We start from the raw sequence: 13,327 nt of genomic DNA on the forward strand, positions 1-13,327 counted from the left end.
GTCACGTTAATTTAATAGTTATTTTATACTAAGTATCTATGTCTGCATTGTATCATAAAGAAAAAATACAATTGGAAGCAGCATTTCCTTCTGTTTAAGTTTTGTTTTTTTAGTCATTTACTCTGTAGTTTACTTTTTCTCCCCAAAATGATGAGCATGTAATTTACCCTCTGGCCTCATCTGCCTACAGCCCCCAACCAGCCTTTATTCCTGCAGACCCGGGGAGGCAGAGGGAGCTCCCGGGCCCTGCTCAGTCTTAGCCTGGTATCCTGACAGTCTTTGGTGAGGACTCAGGATTTCCTTTATCCTCAGAGAGCAAAGTCTTTCCCACACGCCCTCCATCTAATTGGACGTGAAATCCTGTTGAGAGGATAAGCCTCGGGCTGACTTTCCTTCTTGTTAGAATTAAATTCACACTTGGTGAGGAATTGACTTTGTCGTCTAAGCCTCCCTTTTAAAGAATTCGGTGTACATTTATGAATAACTCTGGTTAACCCAAGTTTTCTTTTTTTCTATAAAATATATTTAAATATAATGCAACCATTGTAAAACAATGGTTACTTCAGCGTTCTAGCAGGATGTGACAATAGATTTCTTTTGTTAAGGAATTTTATCTATCATATACAAGTATTATACTAAATGGTGATGACCACCCCAACCTGGATTTAGAACAGTTGATTCTTGCTATGGATGGTATCTTAAAAAATGTTAAGATAATCGATTCAATAGAATTGATTAAATAGCTAAGGCAACCTAGAAATAGGCCCTATAAATGTAGGCCAACTGATCTTTGACAAAGGATTCAAGGCCACGGAGCAAAGGTAGTCAGTCACTTTAACAAATGGTGCTGGAACAACAGCAAAAAAATGAATCTAGACCCAGATCTTACTCCCGTCACAAAAATAAGCTCAAAATGGATCATGGACCTAAATGTAAAAGACAGAACTATAAAACTCCTAGAAGGGAACATAGGACAAAACCTAGATGCCTTTTTACATTCAACACTAAAGACACGATCCGTGAAAGAAATAATTGATAAGCTGGACTTCATTAAAATTAAAAACTGCTCTGCAAAAGACATTGGCAAGACAATGAGATAAGCCACAGATTGGGAGAAAATATGTGCAAAAGATAACATCTTATAAAAGACAGTTATCCAAAATGTACGAAGAACGCTTAAAATTCAACAGACTCCTCACCAAAGAAGATATGCAGATGGCAAAAGAGCATGTGAGGAGTTGTTTCACATCCTGTATCATCATCACTACACACCCACTAGAAAGGATGAAATCCGAAACATTGGCAACAAATGCTGGTGAGGCTGGAGCAACAGGAACTCAATTGTGTTATAAACCTAAAACTGCTATTTAAAAAATTTAAGTCTTAAAAAAAAGCCAAGGCAACAGTGTGGTGTAGTTGAAATATTATGTTATCAGATAGGAATCTGGAATTCTTTCTTGTCCCAGCTCTACCATGAACTAGCTCTGTGACCTAGGCCAGACAGCCAGTTTTTTTAGACCTCAATTTGCTTTTCTAGGACTCTGTTAGCTGTCCTCAAGTCTCAACTAAAGGAATTTTTAGGTTATTGTAGCTGTGTTGTACTGGAGAGGCGGGGCGGGGCGGGGGTGGGGGGGTGGGCAGAGAGTATGCAAATCAACTTGTAATTCTAAGTTTAAAATGTTCTAGGCAAATCTGCCAAGGAACTGACTTTGCAAATATCTCCATTAATCTTTGCAACACCCATGTTACATTTACATGTGTGATGGAAAACTTGAACACAAGCCTTTTTTTAAAAAAGTCTTTATTGTTGAAAGTATTACATATGTTCCCTTTCTTCCTCCATTGACCTCTTCTAGCCCGCCCCCGCCCCCTGCCCCAGCCAAACCTATCTTGACCATAAAATTTCTGTTCTTCCTAGTAGACTACTTTCTAACAGTTTTGAAACTATAAGAAATTGACTAATGTTTTATATATATACTAGAGGCCCGATGCACGAAATTCGTGCAAGAATAGGCCTTCCTTCCCCTGGCTGCTGGCACCGGCTTCCCTCTGGCACCCAGGACCCGGGCTTCCCTCACAGCCCCAGCTTCATCCGGAAGGACATCCAGTCTAATTAGCATATTATGCTTTTATTATTATCTATCTCGTAAAAGGCCCGTGGTTGTGACGCTGTAACAGCAGAATGACCAAACAACCAGTCTCCAGGAGATGCATGGAGCACCTCTCATGGTTCGGGATTCACGTTCGCACAGGGCTGGCGGCTCGCGCAGGGCGGGTCTGGGGTCCTGCCGGTGGGGCGAGTCTGGGTCTCAAGCGATTTCTCACACTGGGCCTCTAGTAGATTGAATAATATATATGTTATTTTTCAAATTGAGATCATCTAAAGCAAGAACTTCAGGCAAAGGGTGTTTTTGAAGCTAGACTGAATTGAATTTTATAAATAGCCAGAGAGAATAAAAACAAAACTAGTGAAGATCTGGGCAAGGGGTTTCTCATTGGGGAAACACCCCTGGTCTAGAGGGAATCCGAGAAAGATCCTGGAACTGATCATTTATTAATGATCTGCTTTACTGCTTCCTTCCACTCTTGGTTTTTAAGCCTTTGTTTTGAATTGCACATCCTTTTGAGGAGCCGAGAAAGCCATAGACCTTTCTAAAAAACACAAATACCTTCAGATTAGGAATTCCTGATCTTTTATGTCCCCTGATCTTTTATGTCCGGAAGCGCTGCAGCAGACACAGGCACCCCACCCAGCAGGCTCCTTGTTTTGTTCTGTTAACCTTGCCCTTGAACCAGGAGACCAGCACAGAAACAAGCAGTCACTCACAGCACAGAACTCCTGGGTCAGCAGACCGCGTGTTGTTGGTGGAAATGAGGTCAGATTCCCTTTGTCCTCCTTCTCTTTGAGATCTCGTCCTGTTGTTCTCCTCTCAGAATTCTCCTCATTTTCTTCAAGAGACGTCTGCTGAACTATCTGGTTGGTTCCCTTTCCTGTGACTTTTGTTCAAGCGGCTTTATTTTCTTTGCTTCCATCTAGGACAGATGTGCCATTGCCCATTTTAAAAAATCTTTTCCAAGAATTGTATTCCTTTGATCCTCCATCTCTTTCATATTCAAATCAAAGGTTTTTATAAAACTTGTTAATATATTTATCATCATCATTATTGGTCATCATCATAGCTATTACTACTACTACTGCAGCCATTTATTGAGAGACTTTGCCAGGTGCAGTGTTAGGCTTCTACATGCATTCTCTCAGTCCTGGGAAATAACTATCTCTTTTTAAAGCAGATAAACTGAGGATCTAAGAGCTCAGTAATTTGCCCGAAGCGCCATAGCCAGGAAGTGGTAGGTGGGATTTGAATCCAGGTGGGTCACTTTGACACCAGAGCCACACTCTTACACTATCGATTCAGGGAGTCATTTGGAGTTTAGTCATTCAAATGACCTCTTGTATGGTGGATGAATGGTTGTGCGGCCGGTAATGGTAATGATTATTGAACGCTAATCACGTGCTTTAGATGGATGGTACTTTTTCTTCACAACCACCGCACACAGCAGAGGTTGTGGTCCCCTGCTAAGATGGAGGATGTAAGGCTCATCATCTCCCCTCTTGGTAACTCAGCAAGCAAGTGTTGAATACATCCAACTTTGAAACAATATTTTCTACAACAAAGTTACCTTTTTAAACTGAAGTGTGTGAAATGTAGCAGAGCTCCTAAACAGTTGTGTTTATGCTAATAAACAGCCCAGGAAGTGTGACGGGAGGGGAGAGTGCTTTAAGGACAAACTGAAGCATGTCCAGGTGAGAGGGGTTCGCTGAGAAACCAGAGGCAAACTGAGCTGAAAAGCCCCAGTCATAACTGTACAAGACGAGTCATCATCGGTCAAATGAGATGCTCATTTCTCAGCAGAATAAACATTATGTTTGAAACCGACAGCCAACATCATGATTAACCTTGAAACACTAAGTATGTTGAATAAAGTTAAGAACAAAACAGAGAACACCTCTACCATAGCTACTAAAAAATTATACTTGAATAAAGCCCACATTCTTTCCCCTGACTCCTGGGCGCATACATCCACCCTGTTCCCACATCATCAGTGTCTCCTGCTGTTCTCTCCCTTGCTGGTTAGTTACATCAAATCCTACACACAGGCTGCTGGTTCCTAGAATTTAACAAGCTTTTTCCTGCTTTGGGGCTTTAAAAAACAAACAAACATTTTTATTGATTTCAGAGAGAAAGGGAGAGGGAGAGAGAGAGAGAAACATCATTGATGAGACCGAATCATCAATCGGCTGCCTCCTGCAGACCCCCTACTGAGGATCAAGCCCGCAACCCTGGCATGTGCCCTGACCGGGAATCAAACCGTGACTTCCTGGTTCATACGTTGACCCTCAGTCACTGAGCCACGCCACGCTGGCGGGGCTTTCGTGTTTGTCTTTCCATCTGCCTGAACACTCTGCCCCCAGCTCTTCACTTGCTAGTTCCGGCTCATCTTTCAGGAAGCTCTTCCCAGATCCTCATCCTTTGTAGCATTCCTCACATTCTATAATCATCTTATTTTTCTTGCTTATTTTCTGTCTCTTTTCCTAAACTTGAGCTCCATAAGGACATGCATTTTTTTTTCACAGCTACCTCTCTAGCACTGAGAAGAATGCCCTACACGTAGAAGTAAACTTGTAAATGTTTGTGGAGTGAGTGAATGAAAATTATTAACCTTATCTAGGTACCAGTGGTAGCCAGGTAGAAAATAGAATGGTGATGAAAGGACATTAATGACAGGAACAAAAAATGTTCTCAAAGAGCCTAGGAGTAAACTTAACAAAACATGCGTAGGACCTGTATTCAAAGGCACTTACTATGCTAGGCACTATGACTTTAAAGATGAATAAGATAAATGGCCCTTGCTTGTTATGAACTTAGAAAAATACAGTTACCTGAGAGACAGAGGTGAAAACATCATTTCTCCTAAAAATAGCGTACATGTTAATATTATTATTATTTAATTCAAAATTCCGCCTGTTTATTTGTGGGAGCAGGAGATGGAGGAGACATAGCAGAACAAAATTATTTGAAGTTTATCTGACAAAACAAACCCCGGAGACAACTTGGTTTGTGTGCTTTTTTAAGAAGAAAAATGATGTGAACTTTGATTAGTCATATTTCCAAACGGCTGCAATATGGTACCAGCTTTGGAATAAGCCATATGTGTAAGAAGTGAGTATAAGATAAATATAACATTTCATATCACTGGAGAATTAATGTCTGTGAACCATTGATATTGGGATATAGGTTGAGTCATTTGGGGGGAAATTAGTGTAAATCTTTACCTCCAACCATAAATTATTTTTTCAGGTTGATTAAAGATTTAGTGATAAATGAGAATATAGCATGGCTGGTGTTGCTCAGTGGTTGAGCATCAACCTGTGAACCAGGAGGTCACGGTTTGATTCTCAGTAAGGGCACATGCCCAGGTTGCAGGCTCCATCCCCAGTGGCAGGTGTACAGGAGGCAGCCGATCAGTGATTCTCTCTTATCATTGATGTTTCTCTCTCTTGTCCTTCCTCTCTGAAATAAAGAAAAATATATATTTTTTAAAAATGAGAATATAGATGGATGTAATCTTGGTGCAGAAAAGGCCTTACAAGAAAGGTTATCAATTTGAGTACCTAAGATTTAAAACTTCTACATGGCAAAACAAAGAAGGGGTTGAATTTTAATATAACAACAGGTGGTGATTAATATATTCTCATAAAGTAATAAGTAGGTTATATCTAGAATTATCGAATCTTGGAGCTAGAAAGGATCTAAACCAATTCTTACACTTTACAGATGGTGGTGCTGATGCCCAGAAAAGATAATTGCCTTACTCAAAGCCATACAGCTAGTTGGTCACCTCCTCTGAGATTGTGGGTATCTGGGTACAGAGAGTTAGGAAGATAATGCAACCAGTAAACCTACTGAAAAAATTTAAGTTGTGGATAGTTCATAGTAAAGCCAAGAAAGGGTCAAAGTTTGTTGGAACAAAACAGATTTTTCATGCCTTAGATAAGACAGGAATCTTAGTTGGCAATGTGTCAAATAACATTTTTTAGTTTGGTTTTTTAAAAATAATCTTGCCCTACCCGGTTTGGCTCAGTGGATAGAGCGTCTCAGGTTCGATTCTGGTCAAGGGAATGTACCTTGGTTGTGGGCACATCCCCAATGGGGGGTGTGCAGGAGGCAGCTGATGGATGTTTCTAACTCTCTATCCCTCTCCCTTCCTTTCTGTAAAAAATCAATAAAAAATATATTTTAAAAAAGTAATAATCTAATTATATATTAAATTTTACATATTTATTTAAATTGAGATTTTGATTGTCAAGGTAGGTTTGCTTTGATTATATCCTAGGGAGCCTTAAACATTTGAGCAGAGAGACCCCAGTTCAGGTGTCACTGCATGCTAGCAGTTTTTACCTGACTTTCAAGCGTAGCACTGAGTAGATATAAGCAAAATATGCCAGCCTTGTTTGAACATATACATCATATAAAGTGATGGCATTTGTCTTACTCCTTCATAACAAAAATCAGACTATTTGTTCAGTTTCTCTACAAATTGTGTACTGGCCATGTATCAACACAACACACGGCTATGAAGATTCAAAAGAAGCAACACAAATACATAAACACATACGTACAAGTAAACAAATGCACAGTCTCTCTGAAGGTGTGAGCTGGGGTGCACGGTGCTGTGTACTGGTACCCGGGAGAGAACCATCATTCACCTGCGATGAGGGATGAGCTCAGAAAGCTTTGGCTGGTTTAGGAAACGAATGTCAGTAATCGGTGGGCATCCCAAGTTCACTCGGTTCCTTCAGATTGAATTACCTTCATTTCACTGTTTTAGGAATTCCGTCTCCAGTGCTGGGTACATTTCTGGTGCTAAGGGATTTCTTCGCAAGCGTTCTCATAAATTTCACTTCCGTGCCAGAACCCTTGTGCCAAGAACAGAAAGTGCTGTGAGCATTTTCCTGTGGCCCCTTACCAAAAAACATTTGGGTTAATTTAATACCATTTAAAAACAATAACTTTCTAACTATTGCTGATAGATTTTTTTCCTTTACTTATTTTTTTTACTTTCTAATTCTTGTTTCCACTCAGTTTAATTTGTTGAGTATAATTTTGGAATGTGAACTGTGCTTCCTTCAAGGCGGCCTGTGTTACTGTCTCTTCCAGGGGCGAGTCGGGTGCCGGGAAGACGGAGAACACTAAGAAGGTCATCCAGTACCTTGCTCACGTCGCTTCCTCACACAAAGGACGCAAGGACCATAATATTCCTGTAAGTTCTTGCTCTGTGGCTGGTGTTTCACATCTTAGATTCACTCTTTCACAATTTCAGAAACACTGAGGAAGCGGGTCCACCCAGTGTGCTGCTCTCAGACAGCGCCCTGCCCCCCTCCCCCCCCAGCAACTCTCTCCTTCACTTGAAAGGGAGCCGATGATCAGGAAATGGCTGTCAGTCATGGCTGTGGCTTGAAGCCTCATTTCTTGCAAAGATTTGGTGAGAATTGTTAAAAACTGGTGAGCAGTGCCTTTGAAGACTTATTTTCCACCAAAAGAAGAGCCTCAAATATTTTTAGCAGTTCTTTCTGAACTTTGCAAAGCAGCCTACAGCAGCTTGAGGGGAGGCTAGAAATTTGGAAAGAATTGGAGCTAGAAAAGGGGTAAGGATATAAACGTCCTTTATCCTTACTTTGTAGATTGCAAAACTGTTAGTTAAAGTGGCCTGAAAGAATGCCAGCCCTCCCAGTTCTAACTGCAGGGCCTGGGCGCTGTGGAGGTGGCTTACGGCTCTAGGGGAGAACCACTCTTGCTAACATTTGCATTTGTCTGTTTGTAACGAGCAGCAGGAATCGCCTAAACCCGTGAAACACCAGGCAAGTGCTTTTCTTTATGCTTCTTAGTCTTGAGTGTGCGCACTAATTTCTGTCTTTAGATTGAGTCTCTACTAGAAACAATACCGTTAGTTCTGAGTGAAATCTATTATGAAGAACATTTTGATTTTGAAAATTTCTTGCTTAGAGCTTTGTTCTTTTCATCAGAAGCAGCATGCCGTTTTGCTTTAAATTTGTTTTCTAGTTGAATTTTAGTAATTACTCTTTTATCATGACATTGAATCGCACATTTATGAAGCCTCTAACCTCAGGGTTTCATATGCCAAGGACTAGGTGGAATTATATTAATGCTTCTTCAACACATGGAAGCCTGGCCTTGTGCCATATATTAAATTTTGAATCTGGGGCTGCAGCTTTAAATTTCAAATCTGTTAAAATTTTATGGCCATATGTGTTTTAACCTAAAGGTCTGCTTATATTTTATAAAATTACAATTTTCTGTCTGTGGCATGTCTTGGAGGAGTGTTGATCTTCTCAGCTCTCAGATGCCACCTCTTTAGCTCCACAGAGCAGAGCAGTGAACACACTGCGAACGGGGAGCACTTGCTGTCCCAGGGATGAGGGGCAGGCAGAGCCGAGCCAGGGCCTCAGGCAGAATGGGCCATCCATCCTCGGTCGGAACCCTTCCTAGCATGGGAATGGCCTTGATTTGTCTGTCTCCCCCAAACATAATGCTACAAAGCTAATATAAAGCAACAAAGGGTATCGAGTTATGGAAATCAACTATTACTATAAAGAAACCGTCACAAGTTTCTATTCTAAATAGAACAGAATAGAAATAAAGGAATAGTCACAGGTACTAAGATTTTCAGATGTCTTCCTTAAAAATGTAAGAAATTCTCACATCCAGAGCTGTACTATACCTCTGAAGGCCTATGGTGCCTTTCAGCTCTCTTAGCTGCAGACCAGACCATTCAGACAAATTGGAGGGTTAATGAAATGATCATCATCCTATAGGATATTTAAAGAAGGAACCACTAGGCCAGAAACCAGCTTTTGTCCTTTTAATAGGTACTTAGATCCTACTTAAATGAAGTATAGATTTAGGTTTTCCAGCCCTCTATGGAAAACATAAATCATGGTTGTTTGCATTTTGTTTCGATGTCATTTTAAACTACCAAGTGAATCCCTGTTGTATGTGAGTAGCATGCCTCCCCCCAGGTTTAACTTTGAGTCAAATCAATCCCTGGGTAGCAAGTTCTCCCAAAGAAGGCAACCGCTTCTCTAGGCCGCGCTTCGCTGTCGTCTTGATTTGCATGTCTTCCTGCATGGATTTCCTGTGCACCGCATCGTCAAGGCTGCTTTTCCCAAGTTATTTCATAATAGTCTAGTCGAGGAGTAGCTGCGATTATGTTTTTAGAAACATGAGAACACTGGTTCTCTATTAATTTTTCTTCCCCAGCACACTTAAGGGATATGAGCTACTCGTGAGTAGTAGGGAATGCGCATACCCTGGAGAGGATCCTAGCAAGTAATTACTTCTCTGTCCACACTCCCTTCCCCCTCCAGGGGTGCCCCTAGTCGTGATTTCCATGCCCCATTTTGAGGGTGACTGCCATAAAGTAACAATTATAATGTTGAAAGTCTAGACTTCGCAAGTCAGTGTTTCTTTTGGCTTGATATCACTGGTTTGTTAATTTACATTGATGAACTTCATAGGCAAAACTTACTCAAGTTCCCAGGAACCATTTGTATAAATTTCTAGCATATTATCATTAGCATGATTTCTAAGCTCCTGATTTTGTGAGTCTATTATTATTTGTCTATTTGCTTATTCTTAAAAATCAGCTTTAATTATTGAGGTTTAATTCATGTACCATAGCATTCACTCATTTAAAGTATACTGTTCAGTTTTTTAAAGGATATATAATTATCACTGCAGTCAATTTTAGAACATTTTCATCGCTCCAAAATGAAGCTCCGTACCTATTCGGAGTCACCTTCCATTTCCTCCCAGTCCCTGGAAATCACTAAAATACTTCATCTCAAAGAATTTGCCTGTTCTGGATATTTTATATGAATGGAATCCTATAATATGTGGTTCTCTGTGACTGTTCTTTCACATAATGTTTTCCAGGTTCATTCGTGCTGTAGCATGTACAAATATTCCAGTCCTTTTTATGGCTGAATAAAATTCCATGATATTAAATATGTCGCATTTCGTTAATCCATTCATCAGTTGATGGACATTGGGGTTGTTTCCATTTGGGGGCCATGACGAATAATGCTGCACTGAGCATTTGTAGACAAGTTTTGTGTGGACATAGATTTTCAGTTCTCTTGGGTGTATGCCTAGGAGTGGAATTGGTGAGTTGTGGTAACTTTCTGTTTAACATTTTGAGGAACTGCCAAACTATTTTTCAAAGTGACTGTACCATTTTTGTACATTTTCACCAGCAGTTTAGGAGGGTGCCAGTTTCTCTATCCTCACCAACACTGTCATTGTCTCTCTTGTAGCCATTCTGGCACTGCCAAGTGATCTGTCCTTTTTATATGTGCCTTTGAAACTTACGGAAACATGAACAAATACATGACATCAATTTTTAAAATTTAGCCCACAATATTTAAATAAACATTAAACATTTGCCTATAAACTTTTGATAGAGTTTTTATAATAAAATTACATCTTATTTGGCTTTGCCCCCCAGCCAACTGAAAGTACAGTTTCCACCCCCTCTTCCCTCGTCATCGGTCGCTGTCATAGGCCTCAGAGCCTGCACGGTGTTCAGTGCCACACCAGAGGCGGAGCTCAGCTCAGTTTCAGAGAAGGTTTAAAACAACCAGTTTCTAAAACTTGACCATTCCCTAAGAGCGATCCATCCAGCCCGCTCACCTGCCCCAAAGCCAGGCAGAATCTCAGGCTACCATTATATTTACTGGTCTAAACGGCCTTGAACTATAAGACACAAGGTGATAGCAAGTACAGAAATTAGACCTGCCAGTTGTGATTAGAGTCTGTTTCTCAATATTGTGACTAGCTGCTGCCACCTTGTTTCGTCCCTCCTCCTGTGGTCAGTGCGACACCACGCCTTTGCCCTCTCAGCCTGCAGGTGCAGGATGGTCTCAGCCTGAGTCCCCTTGTTGGCTGAACTGAAATTTTGAAAGGGGTATATAGTTTTACCAATTTAAAGTCATCCTCTATCATATATCAAGTGTATATTATACACTATGTAATAAACAGGGTTTTCATCACTATTGTTAAATCTTTAAACCATACAATTCTAAATACTTAGAATTTAAAAAATAATACCAATAGCTAATGCGGCTGTTTTCCACATTCCCAAACGCCACTTCTCCTTATATTGGATAGAAATAAGGGCCACTGCCCATCCACTTCTAGCAGAAGGGGTAACAGCTAGTCACTGCCCCGATGGTTTACCAGGGGCTTTGTCATTTGGTTGAGAGATCTTGGCACTGTTTAAATATGAAATTGCTCAACACAGAAATGATCAAATTTAGTGGTAACTTCCTTAATGTAAGACCATTTTTGTATGTTTCGTGTCACGTTTTTTGTGATTCATTGTTGAGTTTTTGAGGTCTTTGTCCGGACTCACTGAAGCCACAAATCCATCAGGACAGAAGTAATACCACAAGGCTATTACGGTAGTGGCCCCAAGAGGGACATGCAAGTGCCAATGTCTTCAGCTACTTCCATGACTACGGGGACCCTTACCCAAATCTTGTTACCACCTTTAGCTCATCACCATCCCTTACCCAAATACTACTAGATGTTCTAGGATCTCTGATTATACATTTACTCAGGAAATAGTCCCGGTGCATCATTTTGACTCGTTACTGACTGAGCTAGGTGCAGGGAATACAGTCAATGACTATAAGCCAGCGATTTTCAGCCGGTGTGCCACAAGAATGTTTAAAACATGCAATACCTGACTATATAGTCAGAGGTTCTGAACTCTTTTCCCATAGGTTATCAAATTTAAAAAATGACGACAGCCAACAGAACAATAGTGGTCCATTGTGAATGAATCAGAATTATACTTTTTGTTGTTGTTCAGGTCAGGGAAAAAATACATGTTTTTTGGTGTACTGCAGGATTTTGGTAATTAGTGTATATGTGCCATGAGATGAAAAAGGTTGAAAATTGCTGCTATAAGCCAGCAGGAGAGAAACACACACACGAAAGGAAAAGAATCAATAAATTTGATCCAAAGAATTCTTGTAGCCATGCCTAAGGAATATTAAAATGGAATATGCAACACTTGTATTACCTCCCAAGTTAGGAAAACATTTTAAAGGTGCATTACTTCTTACAGTATTTTCATTACGGTTTTATTTGGCAGAACAGTGTGTAATTTTGAGGAACCTATTCTAATTCCTTGATCTAACAGATGTTCGGTGTTGTAAAGGTAATGCCTCACTTATGAAAAGCTGTTTTTTTCTAACAGTTTCTACATTCTGATTACATGTTCTGAGTGAGGTCAACGGATTCTAGAGCCCAAACAACTGCAGAGCCAGCATCTGAGGGCTTTTGTAGGATGTTAGCCATGGGCACACCGCTGGACGTGACCTCAGGAGAAAGGCACTGATATATCACAGAATCATACAATATTTTAAAATATATTTTAATTGATTTCAGAGAGGAAGGGAAAGGGAGATAGAAACATCAATGATGAGAGAGAATCTTTGATCAGCTGCCTCCTGCATGCCCCCTACTGGGGATCAAGCTCACAACCTGGGCATGTGCTCTGACCAGGAATAGAACCGTGACCTTCTGGTTCATAGGTTGATGCTCAACCACTGAGCCACACAGGCCAGGCAGATACTAACATTTTTAATGATGACTCTCAGTCATTAAAATTGGCTCAGGATGCCATGTTAAAGAAATTTTGGTAGCATATAATATTTAGAAAGGTTTACATCAGAAATAATCTGGTGTTTTGAAGTTAATAAACTAGATTCACTGTACAAAGAGCATATTATCTAGTGCCAAGAAAGTGTTTCAGTACTTGGTAGCATGAAATTCATGCAGCTTGGGGTTCTGACAAGGGACCGGTTCCTGACTGGTCTCAATGGGACACAATCGTAGACTGGAATTAGCACCTGTAAAAGTCTGAACAATCCTGATAAGTGCTGCAGCGTAGACATAAGGAGCATATTTCCTCACTGTGTCGTGTGCCTCAGAAAAACATCCTCACCCTTTCAGAGTACAGGAGTCAATTTGGTATATATTTGTTCCTGGTTTTTGATTTGATTATAGTATAATTAGTCACATAGCAACTGACCATTACGTAACAAATCTTATGTGAGGTTCCTTATATTCCTTGTTTCCCTTGCAGCGGTTCTCAACCTGTGTGTCGAGACCCCTGAAAATACATCCTGCATATCAGATATTTACATTACGATTCATAACAGTAGCAAAATTACAGT

General features: G+C 40.4%; 1 protein-coding gene across 4 annotated transcripts in view; it reads left to right on the top strand.

Moving 5' to 3' along the window:
* MYH10 (myosin heavy chain 10) overlaps positions 1-13,327 on the top strand; it is a 146,972-nt gene that overhangs the window by 42,891 nt on the left and 90,754 nt on the right. For 3 of the 4 annotated variants that reach the window (XM_059668649.1, XM_059668651.1, XM_059668652.1), the window contains exons 5-6: positions 7,221-7,323; positions 7,892-7,921. In XM_059668649.1, coding sequence (XP_059524632.1) covers positions 7,221-7,323; positions 7,892-7,921 — 133 coding nt within the window. The remainder of the gene's footprint in view (positions 1-7,220; positions 7,324-7,891; positions 7,922-13,327) is intronic. The other variant, XM_059668650.1, reaches the window with a different exon arrangement.

This window comes from Myotis daubentonii, chromosome 16 (assembly GCF_963259705.1).
Source record: "Myotis daubentonii chromosome 16, mMyoDau2.1, whole genome shotgun sequence".
Taxonomy (NCBI): Eukaryota; Metazoa; Chordata; class Mammalia; order Chiroptera; family Vespertilionidae; genus Myotis; species Myotis daubentonii.